Below are 18,047 nucleotides of genomic sequence, written 5' to 3'. Positions count from 1 at the left end.
TTTCTTACCTTTTGATTATTAAAAAAATCTATTGACCTTCTTTTGTTCACCTCACTCACAGGTACCTCATAAAAAGATGTGAGCTCAAGTTTTTCCTCTTTTTTTCCCCATCCCAGCTTGAAAGACCTGGGCCTGGAGAGGTTTAGTGTCGCCATGCTGTTTACCAGGATTTTCATTCCCACGTCTTTCCTGTTGGTGTGTATTCTCCACCTGCACTACTTCCACGACCGCTTCCTCCAGCTCACCGATCTCCAGGCTGTAGTGGCCAAAGAGGAGAGCACTATCTACAGGTGAGACACGTTCTGTTTATTGTCTTTGGTTCAAACCATAATTGAGAAGTTTACTTTTTGTTCTTTTTTCAATCTGGTTTGGGTAAATTCATACAGCTGAATTACAAACTGCGTAACAACAAAAGGTTGTTCATAAACAACCAGATCTAATGACTTTACTTTTTGCTTAGCAAAGTTTGTTTACAGTCTTTGGTGTTAAAAATCCTGAGAAACAGGCATTTGAACTTCAGTAACTTGTAGGCTATTTGTTCGTCCCTTGCTGTCTATTATGATGTCACATCCTGTTTCAAAATTAAATACATCATATTGAGGAAGTAATATATTATTTCATTGGATCTTTAAAAACATACAGCTGAATATGGACCAGACTACAGTTATCCATTGGTTATGTTTGTATTGTAAGGCACTTTAAAGGGACAGTTCACCCCAAAATAAATGTTCCTCTTACCTGTAGTGCTTTTTATCAATCTAGGTTGTTTTGGTATTGTTTCGCCAAATATTAGAGATATCGGCCGTAAAGATGTCTGCCTTCTCTTGAATATAATGAAGCTAGATGGCACTCGGCTTGTGGTGCTCAAAGCGTAAAAAAAAAAAAACATTTGTAAAACTCAACAGCAATGGCTCTTACCAGGAATCATGACCGAGTTACTCGAGATAATCCAGAAGACCTTGTTGTGAGCAGTTTCATGTCAGCACTATTTTCAATTTTCGAACTACACCTGCCAACAGTATCCCCGTGAAGAAGGAAGCGTGCATCTACTCGTCGACAAGAGGCTCATGCTCTTGACAGCGATGTAAACATGAATGGCGTCCACCTCGGCTGAGCTGTAACGTTAACTAGCTCAGTGGTGCTTGGTGAGCTAGCAGTATCAAGTATAGATGCACTGCGTCAAGAAATGTAATACACTGCAAAAAGTCAGCTCTCAAAAACAAGAAAAAAAAGAGGAATTGAATAAAGCAAAATTATCTGCCAACAGTACAGGAACATTTCACTTGCCAAGATTTTTTAAAACAAGTAAAAATATGTAGTTTTTAATAATCCACAGATATCCTAAAACTAGTGCGGCCAGACTAAAAACAAGTACATTTGTCTGGATACAAAGAAAAGATTGAAGATGTATTTTCTCAATATGTAGGAAAATGTGAGAAGCATGCAAACTGAATCAGCACATGATAAAACTGAACGCTGATAAACAGTAATACTGAAGAATGCCCCTTACTCGAGAATACTTACTGACAATGTAATGCATGATAACAGACCTTAGTTGAGCGTGAGGTGAAAACATTCATCCCTTTTCATCTCGTACTGTTCTGGATAATCACACTTAACACACCCTGTTAAACACCCATTATAACCACTGTTCTCATTGCACATCTGTCGTTGTGTGCTTTGTTGTGCTCTCCGTGTTAGAACACTCAAATTTCCACGGTCTGTGTTGTGGTGTGTGTTTAACTTTACGGCGGTGTTGTTGCGGATTTTCCATTGTTTTTGCTGCTGCTTGCTTAGCTCGTCTCTGCTCTGCTGCTCTCTGTGACCTGCTGCCATCTCTCCTCTGCCACCCTTTCCACACAGCCACGCTAAAGTCAATGGTCGTGTCTATCTGATCATGAATAGGTGGGTATCTGCTCGCTTTCTGTGGCATCCCTCACCATCCCAGTTCACCTCTGAGCCTCGACTTCCTCTTCCTGTTGTAATACATCCACATCCCCCCACGCCGACTTGTCTTACCCTAATTTTGCCAATGATGATACATTGACGATCTTCTGAAATATCTTACTCCTGGAGTTTAGGTATTTGACTGACATGAATGCTGTTCGTTTTCAGGTTTTCCGTATTATTATTTTGCCTGTAGCCTTCTCTTTTTGGGTTCACTATTATCTTTCTAGATCTTTAACACCCCTCCAAACCCAGCCCAGCCTTTTTCCACCATAAAACCCTTCCACTTCCCTCTAAGAGTTTCACAGACTGTCAAACAAGCATGTTTGAATTTAAAAAAAATGTTCTTCCCTTCCAGTATCTTTCCACACACCCACCTCTCTGCACTGACTCCCAGAAACTTTACACCCCCCCCCTCCTGAAAAAGCTCGCCTACCCCAAACCACAGGAGCCTTTTGGCCAGTTTTCATGCATTTGAATAAAACTATGTGGATATTTTCAAGTGATTTCAAGTGTCAGTGTCAGCCTGCCTTTGTCGGTGTCTCTCCCCTCTGTTCATCTTGACTTCTGTGTAACTTTATTGTTCTGAGCAGCATCAAGCAAAAAATTCCCACTCAACAGAGCAAGTAAGTGTGACCACTGGATAACGAAAAATGTTTGCCTTGATATGCGGCCGGTTCATGCAAGCCAAACCCGACCTTTGACCTTTCCCCATTGCCTGAGAAGAATTTAAAGGGTTAATGCCTCCCTTCAGATGCTACCATTATTCTGCTGCAAGAAGAAAAAATCCTCAAAATCAACCAACATGGATTGTTTTAACGAATGCAGAAGGAATGTGCACTGCTTATTGATCGGTTTCATGCCTGATGAAATGCTGCTCTGTTGTTCAGTGAGTGGACGCAGCTGGTGATTCCCTTCTAAACATTTGCATCAGAGCCTTTTGACAATCGCCTGGAGTCATATGTATGAATTTGTGTTGCATTTATATACTTATGAGGACAGAATGCCTTCAAAAGATAGGAATGTGAGTAAATTAGACATGATAAATGATGTGGAAACAATAGGTGGATTATTTTCCCTGCCTTGATTTCTTTAAATTGCTGCGAGCATTAAGATCAGATTCAGATTACTTTCTAATAGGTTAAAGTTAAGGTCACTTTAGTTGGAGTATTCTTGTTTTTAGCATGTTTTTAAGTCTGAATAATAATGGAGTAGGTCACATTTTCACATGTAACAAAATCTTCTAAAAAAAATAGCTCAAAACCTAACTTAGATATTTTAAAATTGATGACAGGGTCAGATGTTTATAGACAATAAGTATAAAATATTTTCCTATCCAAGGCCGACTACGAATGCATCCCCATGTTCCATGATCGTGTGGCAGCTATTGAGCTTTCATCAAGTGCAGACCACATTTTAATGATATGACGCCTTGACTCCTCTTTTTAGCCTTCTTGACTAAGTTTAGGAAGTAGTCCTAAAGTTAGAAATTAGAAGGCATCGCCAACACCAATCATTGCACCAGTTCTGCTTTTATTTCATTTGTTACTGGAAGAGTGTCTGATTTGATCGAAGGCTCCAAAAAAGGCTTCTAAATGGACCTGTGTGGTGAGACTTTGGTCGACTGCTACTTCCAAAATTTCCAAATATTGCCCCCTAAAGAAAGACTCCTAAAAATACACCAAAATAGAACATCAGGTCTTTTAAGGTCCTCATAAGTATAGAGATACCGATGTGTGTGCGAGTCAGCATACATGTGTCTGTAATAACTTATTCGCGTGTGTTCAGACTGGTGCACCAGGATGGCAGCTTGGCAGACCTCACCATGCTCAGCGCCAACTCGGTGGAGACCACGCTGTCCAGAGAGGAACAGGAGAAGCAGGAGGAGCAGGGCGAGTGGGGGACGGAGAAGGAGAAGGAGAAGGAGAAGGAGCAGGCCCTGGTGGTGATGATGTATGACACTGACATGACTGGCGAGAAGCCCAGGAGTATCTCTGACCCGCGGCAGTCCAGCACAGACGAGAGCCAACCCTGCAGCACGGGGACGGAGCCAGAGCCGAGCACCGAGCAGAGCTCAGGTACTGAGCAGCTGCAACACAGCAGGTCCACAAACTCCAACAAGACACTGAATATACAGTGGATCATGTTAGGGCTGCAACTCACTATTATTTTATTTATAAGTTAATGTGTTGAGTATTGTCTTTGTTAATCAGACCATCTATTAATATCTCAAAGACAAGACATCAGTTTGATACTAACGTTTAGAACTTTTATTTACGGCAAAGAGTGGCATTTAAAGCTACAGTGTTTAACTTGCTCATCTTACCTTCCTCCTCATCAGTTCATATAAAGTCGTGCCCAAAACCAAGATGGTGAATGAAGCCAGACTGGATTAACAAAAACACTATACTCAACTCGTGCATTGTTGTTTTTGAATGGGAACCTGCTGCACTTTTAGCTTTGCTGTCTGAGTGGTGACTGAGCTTTCTGGGATAAAAAAAACAATCAAATGATGTCCTTCAGTGCGGTACTATACTAATTAGTGTGCCTTTTACGATAGCATTATCGTACAAAGCTGGATTAAAATGCTTTTTACCATTTCTGACATGGGCGTCATGGAAACTGCTACGAAAGTTCATATGATAATAAAAATGCTCATCTAGAGGCTGTGTTGCTGATCACGTTTCAGACTTGTATTTAAATACTTCAGCATCTCATGTGTTTCCCTCCAAAGTACATTAAAACCATGTTTCTCCTCGCTGTGTTTACAGCGGAGGCTCGCGTGTGCTGTTCTGTAGCAGCTACAGAGCACTTTTAGTCATGAGCACAAAGACCTTTTCTCTCAGATCCCTCTCAGCCTGCAGCTCTTTAGTCTGCTGAAAAGACATATGTTGCATACAGTCTTTAAAGGCCAAAGCTCTCTGAGAGAAGCTCAGCCTGCTGTCCAAGTATCTGCTGCCTGCACTCTCACCAGCCAGCCATTAATCATCCTGTGTAAAGCTGTACAAATCTGTTGTATTGAAGATTTTTGGGTTCAGTAAGATTTACTTCTGGTTGTCTGTTCTGTCTCAGAGTGTAGCTCAAGTGGTCACTTTCACCCATTACATCGTCCTGCTATAGCCAACTAACGCAGCACTATTAGCATATTTACACGTACAGTCACACTGGTCTTAAATTGAAATGTTGTTTATATACACAGAAAATAAAATAGGTGATAAAACGCAACGCTGCAGGGCCTCTCGGTTTATAATGAGCTGCACGCTATATGAGCTATATGCCCTCACAGAGGTTTCTTATCCAAACAATGGGGCCTCTATTAAAACCTAAGATTCTGTGAAAACATACACCCACCAAACTGTGGCTGGAGGTTTTATATCCTTTGTGAGAATATAAAACCAAATATTAGGTTGTCATTCTCGGGTAATTAAAGCAACAATTTTGAATGTGCTTGTTAATACAGATTTTAGCCATGCTTTTATACATCTTGACACAATGCATACCGGGAAAATATTACATTAACAATCAGTATATGTAAAACACATGTTCAGCTGCTAAGTTGACCCCATAAAATGGTTTACATATTGAAAATTCTCTTTCACATTATAACATCTTCACTGATTTGCATGTTTGCTGGATGGATTTTAATGTGAATACCACTTGTGAATCAGAGATTTATTATTCATATTAATATAATTATTTGTAGGGCTGCAACTAATGATTATTTGCATCATCAAATAATGTACAGATTAATTCTTGATTAATAATTGTTTGGCTTTTAAAATGTTTAAAACGTTTTGGTTTTAGACGATTAATTATTATCTTTTGATGGACTAATATAAATATAAAGATATACATATAAATATATAATGGTGATAAAGAAAATTAGACTAGAAAAAAAGAATCAAAAATATATGTGCCTGATTATCTAAAAGATGTTCAATGTCACGGCTGAATATTTAGTGAATGCCGTATTGTCCCCATTAGTTACGACACAAAAAAGAGAATCATATTATCAGTCTGCTCCAGCTTGAGTTGGTGTTTGAGAAGACATCAAAGCAAAATGCCGGTAAAGGAATAATGGTGTTCAAACTGAGGACATACTGCTGTAATTAAAATATAAAACACTTTCCATTTGCACTTCTTCAGTGCTTCTGTTTTTCCATTTAAGTGTATCTGTTTTTTTTTTTTATCTCTGCTTCTTCAGATCTGAAGAATAAATGGCACCTGGTGGTTGACCGTCTGACTGTGCTCTTCCTCAAGTTCCTGGAGTATTTCCACAAACTGCAGCTGTTCATCTGGTGGTTACTGGAGATCCACATCATCAAGATTGTGTCCTGCTACATTGTCCTGGTCTCTGTCAAAGAGGTACGAAAGCTTGAGGTTACAATGTGGAACGAGGATCAATATCTGCAACAAGAGGGAATCACACTATCAATCGATTTGATTGACTGCTCAGCTTCTCGGAAGTGTGCATGTCATCCCACGTGTTGTATAAGGCTTCCAGATGGTCCTGCAATTCATATTCTTGGTCTTGATTCTACCGAATGATATATCGTTAACCGTTTTTTTAAACTCCCAAGTATCGGCCTCAAAAATCCGGTGTCGGTCACATTTTCTTGCTTGGTTTTCTTGCTCATACACTCTATAAAATAACTTGGCCTCTTGCAACACTGTGCCAACTTGAACCAATTTTAAATAAACCAGGATTTTCTGTTACATCGCAGACTCGCCAGATAATAGTCTGGGGGTATTGGGGCGAACTGTAATAGCTGTTTTCTTGCAATCAGGGCTCTTTGAGTTTGGCACAAACTGACTGAGAGGTTTAGTCTGGATAAGCGGCGAAGGCTTTTAGATTCTTATTAAAACTCACTTTTATGGATTTAGATTTATGTAATGTCATGATATTTTATTTATGGTTCTTGACCTATTTCATTTGCCTCACAGTATTCTTCACTTTACATAAAAGTGTTTAGAAACTTGTAACACAAAATAGGAATAATACTAGTTGTTGTAGTTGGATGAGGATGAGGAAAAAGAGAATGTCAGTGGAAATGTAATTCATGTGAGCTGTTTTTTCTGTCCTCATCGCCTATATTGTCTCCTGTGCAGGTGTCTTTGTTCAACTATGTGTTCCTGGCATCCTGGGCCTTTGCACTGCCCTTCTGCCAGTATCGTACCCTTGCCTCCAATGTTTGCACTGTCTGGACGTGTGTCATCATCGTATGTAAAATGTTGTACCAGCTGACGTCTATAGACCACCTTACCTACTCGAAGACCTGCTCTATGGTGAATATAGTCAGAACATGCTCCTTGACCCTCGTTGTAGACGCTACATACTGCTAAATGTTATCTGTACTATCCTTAGTTGAAGTAATATTATATTTCTATTACAGTCATACACTTATATTTTCTGTCCACAGCCATTAAACTACTCAGCGGTCCAGATTAATAAGATGAAGGAGTCTCTGCTGTATAAAGCACCAGTGGATCCAGCCAACTGGGTCGGCCTGGAGAAGTCTGATGACCTTCTGGGCTATCTCAGGGTGAGGAGTGGAAACTTTCCTCAGCTGAACGTTTGCAGCATACACATAATATCACAGCAGGGGAAGAACAATTCATGAAACTATGATGTAAAAAAAAAAAAATAAAAAAAAAATAAAAAAAAAAAAAGGAATTTGTCAAAGGAATAGTAAATTTGTTCTCTGGAGCCAGCAGCTGGTTAGCTTAGCACAAAGACTGGAAACAGGGAGAAACAGCTAGTCTGGCTCCATCCAAAGGTAATAAAATCTGCCTATCGGCATCTCTAAAGCTCACTAAATAACAAGTTATATCTTGTTTGTTTAATCCGCGCAAAAACCGAAGTGTAAAAATGTCAATTCGTTTTTTTACAGGGTGGTTGTGACTCCAGGAAGTCACGGCTCCTTCAACAGTTGCAAAACAAGTATTTTCTTTATCAACAGGGCCTCAAATGTTACGTTAAAGGAATACTTCACCCCCAAAATGATCATTTGTACATCAATTACTCACCCCGTGTTTCACTGAATGATTGATGTTAAGATAAAGAGCACGTCTGATGAACTTGAGTTACAGTACGTTTAAACTTTTGGGTATAAAATGTCAGAAAATATGACAAATTTCCATCACAAGTTGCCAGAAATTAAATGGGAAAAAAAACGCTTTTAAGTCTTTTTTTTGTCTTTTTTAGATAAATGGCCAATCGGTTATTAAAATGTGTTTTAGTCAATACATATTTAATACATACATAATACATATTTAATGATATTCTCCATCTGTGCAGAACAACCTCTTGATGCTGGCTCTGTTGGCATTCGAGGTGACCATTTATCGCCATCAGAAATACTTCAGACTGAGAAACAAACTGTCGCCTCCCGCTGCCAGGATTATCTTCCATGACATCACACGGCAGCATCTGGACATCGGCATCATCAGCTTCATCAAATACTTCATCAACTACTTCTTCTACAAGTTTGGACTTGAGGTTGAGACAAGTGAAAAGAGCTAAAAAATGGATGATTTTCTCTGAAAACATCACTTCATGTTTGTATTCCTTGTGTTTCTCTCAGACGTGCCTGCTGTTGGGGGTCAATGTTATCGGGCAGCGTATGGACTTCTTCGCCATGCTTCACGCCTTCGCCTTGATCACAGTCATGTATAGACGCAGGAGGAAAGCCATCGCTGAGATCTGGCCCAAGTACTGCTTCTTCCTGGCCTGCATGCTGACCTTCCAGTACTTTATCTGCATCGGGATCCCACCAGCAGCCTGTAAAGGTTTGTGTGACCAACTCGGCCAGTTTGTACTTATTGCTATGATTTCAAGCCCCAATCAACAACTATTGTCATCATTGATTAATCTAGAATTTATTTATATAATCAATACATCATCTAGTGTATAAAATGTCAGAAATTAGTGTCAAATGCTCATTTCAAGTTCCCTAAGACGTCTTTGAATTTCTTGTTTTGTTGGATTTATAGTCCCAAACCCATAATATTGAAAGCTGACAATGACAAACATTTAATATTTGAATAGATTATCCAAAGGTTTTTCAGTTAATGTTATTAACTGTCTGTTATTATGTCCCCAGACTCAACATCATCTACTGTATGTATTACTTTAAATTATGTTGTCGGAGCAAAATATGTTTAATCACAAAATGCATATCTGTGTAAACTTAGACATCTTGGCCCAGAAGAACATTGAGAACCTAAATTGTTAAAAAAATTACAAAAATACATCATACAAGAATTAAAGCTGTTGCTCCTCTGTGTTTTTGATCTTTTATTTGTTACCACGTCAAGACTCTTCTCAGCCTGGTCTCCTAAAAACTGCATCGTCAATTGCGTTTCGAGGGAACGTACTTTTTCCCAGATTACGTTTGTATTTGACGTATCACAAATACGTTAAATCAAAGTCTGCGTAAGTCCACGTAGAAAGGAGGTTGAGTTGGATAGCAGTGGATAGATGGGTCGAACAAACACAGGACTTTTAAACAGGAACCGTTTTTTGTGTCCCGTGTGAAACCAAATGTAATACACTTATTTTAACCGAAAACATGATCTTCTACTAAATTTACCCAAGTGGTTTTGTTGCCTAAACCTAAACCTAATTGAGAATTGGTAAAAGTGTCACGATAACACTGATATACACGTACGTAGAAATGTTGATATGAAATGTGTTTTTGGTTTAGACACGTCCAGATTCAACATATCCGTAGTTGTAGAATTGTACAATTTTATTCTGGCGTCTGGGTTGCTGCTTTTTTCATTCCTGTGCTCCACAATAGACCTGACCTTTTTATGGTGTTTTCATATAAATGTATGTCCAATGATAATGGTGCATGTTTTCATTTCAGACTATCCCTGGAGGTTTCCCACCTCTTCTACAGAATCCAATGTGGTCAAGTGGCTCTATATTCCAGATTTCCTGACCCAACCCAATCCATCGTTCCTCATCTGTATGTTTTCCAATTAACATGTATTTGGTGGTTGTTATACTGATGATTGTTTTTAGTATTGGCAAGATTTTTGCTCAGCACAAGTTGGATTTCTCCTCTCTTCTTTTCTAGATGACTTCATGTTGCTGCTGTGTGCCTCTCTCCAGAGGCAGGTCTTTGATGATGAAAACAAGGCGGCAGTTCGCATCATGGCTGGAGACAACGTGGAGATCTGCAGAGACCTGGACGCAGCCTCTTTCAGCGTCCACAACCCCGTCCCCGACTTCATCCACTGCAGGTACAGCAACTTACACTAAAGTTATGCTAGTATTACACTGCAGCAAAAAAGGGCCCGGTAATGTAAAAAAAATAAAAATAAAAAAGCATACAGCAAATGGCACTGAATCCCAGAGTACATTAGATTTTACAGTAGACTCACTTGAATTATAACAGATATAATTTTGGTGCCATTGGAGCTCGGCATTAACATGGAGGACAACAGGACACAGAAATGGAAAGGAAGTGAAGTAGCCAGCTTAATTGATGCTTAATGATGTTAGATGCCTACAATTAAGTCAACAGCGAAATGATCAAAACAAGCAGCACTATTAAAAACTGTTTATATTTGTATCACGTGTGGGTTACATCCCACAATATGGAGCAGCAGTTTGGATTCAAGCATGAAGTCTTGTAGTGTCTACGTAGAGTTAAAGCTTTGTTTATACCTTTTTCAGAATAAAACATTAACTTTTACCATTGTTGTGATATAGTGTAGATATTCCTGTTTAGGTCCATGGTTTACTGGATAGTACACAGGTATGTAGTTGTAATGCAGCAAAGGGAATTCATTATTTTAAAACCACCCTTGGTAGATGTTAAAGACCTGGGTATTTGGTATTTGACGCCCTGGGAATGAGAACCCCCCCCCCCCCCCCCCCCCCCAAGTGGCCAACAAATCAATTAATGCATGTTCAAAACAAAAAGGGTGCCGCTATTGTGCCAAGTTACCAAGTAGAGCTTTGAATTCAGCGATGGGCTAAAAGGCAGAGGAGCAGGCCGGTAGCAGATGGTTGCAGGTTTCAGATTTAGAAACGTAAAACAAAGGTATCATTCTCAGCAACAACCACTGAGGTACAGTTCAGTAAGACGCTTGCTTGCTTTGTACCCCGGCCTGTCCAGTCGAGCTGCTCAGAGGCCAAACTCAGTAGAAAACTGTTGTTGTACTTGACAGCTAACTGTGTAACTGTAGAAATCTTAAGTGGAGTGGTGCTGAATAAGAACATACTCGCTCAGCAAATCCCTTATCCTAGATAAATAAAGGTAAGACAGATGACAGTAGCTTAGTGAGAGATGTTATTGAATACCCAGTGTATATACTGTACATAATTCTGAATTTTGGCTGTCGTCCAATATTTTAATCTAGAGCTAGATACTGATTTTGCACATGAAAGATAGTGAAGAGAGGGTTTTGAGAGGCAAGGAAATACAGAGCGAGTAAGAAAGACAGCGAGAGCATCCTGACCTGTCCACAGTCATTGATTATGTGCTCTTCACATTCCACTGTTTTGATGCGCAAAGTGGACAAGTCTTTTATTAACGCACTCTGTGTCCATCAACAAGCCCTAGTAGAAAGAAAGAGAGCTGTACAGCCCGTCTGTCCACGCCACAGCAGCTCTGCACTTATTCCATCGTTTCCCTCCAGGATCGAATTACGGATATGGGGGGGGGTGATCCATAATCCACAAAAACACTCTGTCCGTCACTCCGCGACTCAGACGCTTTTGCCCTGTACTCTAACTCAATAAATAGCTTTTAAGTATGGAAAAAGGTATTCTCTCCCGTGATGAAGAAGGACACTCACTCAGCTATTCCGGCCCATCAACGTGTTGTCCGCTCCAAACTCACTTCATCAGAGCTGCTTCCTAAACAGTGCAGCTGTTGTTGTGGTCCCGTGTTTTCCCCAGGTCCATCAAATTAATGCACGTTGCTTCCTATGTTTTCACTCCACATATCATATTAATGGTGTCTCACATGAGAACACAGGGTCTACACACATGCTTTTAGCATGAATAGACACACACAGGTACATGAAATGTACATATATCTGTGCTGAGTGACAGGTGTCGGGTTTCAGCTCTGGCTCACGTTCATTGATCAAACTCTTACCGGTGTCCTGACACTAAGTGATACACTAAGTGTGATTGATGGGCGGATTATGCACACAGCAACAGAATGAACTGAAATGTTGTTTTGACTTTTATGATGTGGTAAGCATGCTTCCTTAATAGCAACTTAGCTCAGCTGGCCCGAATCCATGCCGTTTACTTCCAGCTTCATGTGTCTAAAATCAGCTCATGAACTTTGCCCCATCTCAAATGAAGCAGAATTCTTTATTTAACATAAACAATGAAGCCAGATTTGGGTTAAATGTTTATGGAAATATATGTAAGAGAGAGAGGTACACTATTACCCTGTGAAATGTAGTGGAGTAGAAGTATAAAGTAGCATAAAATGTAAATAGTAAAGTACACTACCTCAAAATGTTACTTATGTTGAGTTAATATCCTTTCACCATGGAAAAAACCCAACTAAGATCAAAATTAAAACTTTCTGAATAGCAACAATTGAGAGCTTCATCTTTACATAACAAACCAGCTGAGTTGGTGAACGTGGCGCTGTGTTCACGTTGTGTCACTCAGACCTCATTGGAAAACACGTATAAGTCATATAAGTATAAGTTGTGTTACAGCAACATCGCTGACAGTTAAATGTAAACCTAACATTCATACAGGCAAGGCTAATTTATTTATATAGGACAAAAAAAGACAAAAGTCTAAAAAACACAGTATAATAGTACATTCAAATGCAATTACAACAGTCATTACAGAGCCAAGAGAATAGAAAATAAAAAGAAGCTAAATTAGAATAAGACTAAGAAGAATAAAACAGTGCAGTGTAACAAATGATTTAATACAAGGCAGCAGCGAACAGAGAAGTCTTCAGCCTTGATTTAAAAGAAGTGAGAGCTGCAGCTGACGAGCAGTTTTTGGGGTATTTGTTCCGGATAATACAGGCAATACAGCTATTTTAGAAGGAGCTACATATAATACACAGGAAGTTTTGGAGTATGTGTGAACACCGTTTCCGCTGCAGCATGAGGATGCTCTGTATGTTGTGTTTACTGATTTCAGATCAACTCTGGGTATTGAAGTGAAATTGTTGACCCGACAGTAACCTTTACCTGACATTTGGAGCTGCCAAAGCATCCACATTTTTTTTAAATTTATTTGTTGAATTTGTATTTTTTTGGGGGGGGGGAAATAGTGCTGACGTATCGTTTTCACTTCTGTCTTCTAGGTCCTACCTGGACATGCTGAAGGTCATCATGTTTAGCTACCTGTTCTGGTTCGTCCTCACCATCATCTTCTTCACGGGGACCACGCGGATCAGCGTCTTCTGTATGGGCTACCTGGTGGCCTGCTTCTACTTCCTGCTCTTTGGTGGTGAGCTGTTGCTCAAACCAATCAAAAAGATCCTCCACTACTGGGACTTCCTGATTGCCTACAACATCTTTGTAATCACCATGAAGAATGTTTTGTCTGTGAGTAGTCGATCTCAAATTGTATATCAAGATCAGTGAGAAAAAAATCCTTCATAAAGTACATATGAGTCGATATAATGTTTAGATTTTAAAAGCTCTGTCTGCCTGAATGTAAAAGAACAACATATTTATTATAAACTTCTTTGTTCTCAATATTTTGGTTCGTACCAACACTGCCTGTGTGTTATGTGAAATCAAAGATCTTAACAAAGAAATGTAAAGATATAATATTTAAAATAAGTATTCAAGTATATGATAAATTATTCTTGTTCTTAGATCCTGGCTTGTGGCTACATCAACTCTCTGATTGAGAACCAGTGCCCATTGATCCATTTGTTAAGTCTGCGCTGTACCATCAACGACTACTTCTTTGATAAAGAAAAAGCAAAAGAGAGTGAGTGGACTCAACATTTTTACTTCTTTGTGCATCTCATGAATGCCAATAAATTTCACAAGAAGGTAGGAGGAGCACAAATCCTCATTTTGGCTACAACTACGGGTCATGGTGAGTTGCTGCTTCAGATTGTGTGTCCAAGAGTGTTCGCTAAGAAGATGAAATTCAACCCACTCCCTTGTTTGTTTCTCAGGCGTATCTTTCAGGGCCAATTTAGTTCAGTGCAGTATTTGTGTTAATCTTACTGACTTTACAGTGAATACCAAACTCTGCCACGATACTCAGTGAAACAGTAAGATTTATGCATTTACTTTTTTCTTCTTTTTTTGGATCTGTGAATTTTTTTGTTGTTGTCAGGATTGTTTTGACAAGGGTTCGTTGTTATAGTTCTCATTTCAGCCACAAGAGGCTAAGGTGCACCACTACCCCATGTTCTTAATAGGACTAAAAGCAAAGCCAAAAGGAAGACATGACAGTAATGTTACATAACTTGCTAACACACAATATTATGTACCTTGTGTTTAAAGTGCATGGAGAAATTTAAACTCACCTGGAAGTAAACATGATTGCTTTTAGTGCTATTTAGAACATGAGCTAGTGGTGCACTTTAGCCTCTTGTGGCCAAAATGAGGTTTAAAATAACAAACAATTAATGAAATGATCCTGACAAAACAAAATTACCTTCCAAAACTGACAGATGAAAAGAAAAAGTAAGTTATAAATTTGTTCCTGGCCAAATTAATTTTTTTCCCCACCTGTTTCACAGATGATGTTTTTGAGGAACTCAAACTTTTTTTCACATGTTCTAAGTAACTTACACCAGATAAAACACTTAAAGAAAAACACTTAAAAGACTTTAAAAAAATGGATCACCAAAATTGTTTTGTTCTCACCTGCATCTCAGGACTTCCGTAGAAAACAGTCTACATTAACGTTTTTGATAATTAACCCTCATAAATGTCCTCACTTTCACCAATCATTAGAGGACTGTGATCGGCCCGAAAACGAGGCCGGGATCATCTGGGACAGTATCTGCTTTGCCTTCCTGCTGCTGCAGAGACGAGTCTTCATGAGCTACTACTTCCTCCACGTGGTGGCTGATATCAGAGCGTCGCAGATCCTCGCGTGCAGGTACGCAGATTGTGCTGAGCCGGCCTGCTGCATAGAGGCGCTGTGGCTTTTACTGCCATGACATGTCAAAAAGTCTGCTGTGAAAAAGGTCTACGAATCTGATTTATTTGATAAAGACGCTAGAGCGCTCCGATGCTACAAGGCCTTAGGTTTGCAAGAGTTATTGAGTAAGCAAACAACATGTAACGAACAAGATGGACAGACTCTAGACAGGGAAGAAAAGACAAAAACTGGTGATGTGTATTAAAGAAAACACGTCTGCCAAATCCAAAATATGCTCTAGAGTTCTATGTCAGTATAATTGGAAAGATATGCGTATTTGTAATAACAGCAACAGAAACTACAGTGATTACAAACATGTGTGAGAGAAAATGTGCAGTTCATTACAGAGGTCTTTCAGTCAAATTCAACTTGGCTCCTTTTGTAACTGATTTGCTCAATATAGTGACATTATAATTGGATAATTATGGAATCAATGAACCCATTGAAGGGTTGTGTGACATTGTTTCAGCTTCCAAAGAAAGGGAATATACTTTTGGTCAGTAAATAGTAAAGCAGGATCAAGGACCTTCACACTCTGACTCTGATTGTTTTTGGAACATTTGATTGTGTTTCAGAGGGGCCGAGCTTTTCCAGGCCACGATAGTGAAGGCGGTGAGAGCGAGACTGGAGGAAGAGCGCAAATCTGTGGAGCAGCTGAAGAGACAGTGAGACTCCAACTGTTTGACTTACTCCATGTGGTGTAGTGCTGTGGTTTGGTGTTGAGGTGCACTATATGCAATACTAGGGGAAGTTTTGAAATAGCAATATAGCAATATACCAGTACTCACGATAACCGTCAAAAACAAATGATATCATGTTAATAACACACATAATGATATAAATATAATTTTGTGTGAATAATCCATCCTTAAATCACACTTTTGTACAGTTATGGTTACAGACTCATTTCATGGGTGTAACTCATTTGCCAAAAAAGACACAAAACACACAATAAACAAAGTAAAAGATAAATTTCACTGATAACATTATGATTTTCCTGTTTTTTTCAAATTTTCTACAGATATAGCAATAATATCGTTATTACGATTTATTTTTGCCCAAATAATCATGTAGTGAAAATCTGATATTGTGACAGTGATCGGTTGCTTTTCTTCTATCTGAAGGATGCGGCAGGCATTATTCTGTAGCCGTCATTTTGGCAACAAATCCCTTGAAAAGACCAAAACCAACAATGTATAAGTCTCTCTCTCAGTGCTTTTAGTCTGTCTATGTCACTCAGTCCCAAGCCCATCCATTTCTACTGGAGATGTAAATCTTAAAGACATAAATATTAGAATGGTTGGAGTTTGTCAACACAACATTCAAAGTTGGCCCATCCTTCTCCGCTCAACCATGATTAGGGGGACTCGCCTGGGAAAACCAACTCCAGATTCGTGCTTGTTTTGTAACGAACTTGGCGTTTTGCCTCGCTATTTTTATGGGTGGTTTTTGCGCTGTGTCTGCTATTTTTGTAGCTTCCTCTTGGATGTGTGATTATGATTTGGCACCCGGTCGCTACGTTTTTATTGAGGTTGACACCCAGTTTGACAGCCTTTAAAAAACAAAAAACGTTCACACATAATTTCATTATTTAAAAAGGCTTGGTAATTTCCAAAACAGCTGGACACTGTAGTTCATAGCAAATGTTACTCAAACTGTTGTAAATAGTTAATTTATTGGGGGACTATTTTCCGTAGCCGATTAATACACATTTGGTGCTCTACAGTGTGCCTCTTCATTCTAATTACGAAGTGATTATGTCACCCAGTGCAACAGTGTTGTTCTTTGATGTGTTTTTAATCATTTTTGTACAATAATGGAGCTCTATGGCACAGCTCAATAAGATATATTAGACTTCTGCCGCACAGGCAATACTAGTAAATATAATTGTTTTTTGTCTTTTCATGGAATTTCTTGACGATAGAATATAATTACTAAAACATCAAGCACTGTTATGTCTATATCATGTCTTTCAATATATTTGATGAGTCTCAATTTAGTCCATGAGTAAACACGATGAAGAAAGCCATTTCAAATCTATTTTGTCTTAAAAGCAACTCCTGTCTTGGTCTTTACTGTTTCCAGAAAGCCATAGCTCAGTATATCATACTACAGAGAGTCAAAGTATTCCCACCACTTACAGTTATCTCAGGAGTTACTCATAAGCTCTGATAATATCCACTCACCCGCTCTAATGAGCACTCCACTGTTTCATAACGTACACTAATTTGTATATGAGGCCTGGAGATGTTTATGGTCAGTCTGTTAGGCCGTCAGTGATGTTCCTCTGTGTCGATACTTCGTGTCTCTTCACTGCCTCTCTGATCTAATCAGGATGGAGCGCATTAAGGTGAGGCAGCAAAAGTTTAAGAGGGGCAAGGAGAGGATGCTGAGCATTGCACAGGAGTCTGGAGAAGGACAGACCCTCGTCCAGCCCGAGGAGGATGATGATGACGGTATGACGACGGCCGACTCTGTCTGCGCAGTCAATGTTAGAAAAGTTGGTGTTGAGGTTAAATGTTTGCTAGTAGTGCACAAGGAAGATGGGTGAGAGTGCATCAATACCTTAATGCCATCCTAATTCATTAACTTATGTTGTATAATAATGTATTTACATTCGTATTTGATCTTAAAAAAAGCAGCTTAATAGAGTAAAAAAAAAAATGCCTTGAAGTTTGCAGAAGAATTAATTTTCTTATGAAATGTTGCATTGATGTATTTGTGAAATTTTAGGAGCACAGCGAACGAAAGCCAAGACCAAAAAAAAGCAGTGGTGGAGGCCGTGGGTTGACCATGCTTCCAGTAGGTTGACCCCCCAAACCCTCTTTTTTCTCTTCCTCCACTCTGATTGGCCCTTGTGTCCTTGACCAGAACGCTGAGGATTCCCATACTGCCCCTGGGCTCTGAAGGCACCAACACACAGTAGTCTTGCTCCATTCAGACTTTAGTCCTTTTCTGTCTCTATTTAAGGGCCCTTGTT

The 18,047-nt window shown here is 39.4% G+C and overlaps 1 protein-coding gene across 1 annotated transcript in view; it reads left to right on the top strand.

The window, feature by feature from the left end:
• The window catches only part of piezo2b (piezo-type mechanosensitive ion channel component 2b), a 74,457-nt gene that overhangs the window by 37,645 nt on the left and 18,765 nt on the right, over positions 1-18,047 (top strand). The window contains exons 17-31 of the mRNA XM_076098512.1: positions 117-290; positions 3,736-4,025; positions 6,152-6,312; positions 7,057-7,233; positions 7,368-7,490; positions 8,246-8,446; positions 8,532-8,736; positions 9,819-9,920; positions 10,032-10,197; positions 13,257-13,500; positions 13,777-13,894; positions 14,878-15,025; positions 15,643-15,732; positions 17,402-17,523; positions 17,801-17,869. Of these exons, the coding sequence (XP_075954627.1) occupies positions 117-290; positions 3,736-4,025; positions 6,152-6,312; positions 7,057-7,233; positions 7,368-7,490; positions 8,246-8,446; positions 8,532-8,736; positions 9,819-9,920; positions 10,032-10,197; positions 13,257-13,500; positions 13,777-13,894; positions 14,878-15,025; positions 15,643-15,732; positions 17,402-17,523; positions 17,801-17,869 (2,390 nt within the window). The remainder of the gene's footprint in view (positions 1-116; positions 291-3,735; positions 4,026-6,151; positions 6,313-7,056; positions 7,234-7,367; positions 7,491-8,245; positions 8,447-8,531; positions 8,737-9,818; positions 9,921-10,031; positions 10,198-13,256; positions 13,501-13,776; positions 13,895-14,877; positions 15,026-15,642; positions 15,733-17,401; positions 17,524-17,800; positions 17,870-18,047) is intronic.

This window comes from Anarhichas minor, unplaced genomic scaffold (assembly GCF_050575085.1).
Source record: "Anarhichas minor isolate MPS153535 unplaced genomic scaffold, ASM5057508v1 ptg000024l, whole genome shotgun sequence".
NCBI lineage: Eukaryota > Metazoa > Chordata > Actinopteri > Perciformes > Anarhichadidae > Anarhichas > Anarhichas minor.
Note: the sequence above shows the minus strand (reverse complement) of the source record. Positions and strands in the feature narration are given on the sequence as shown.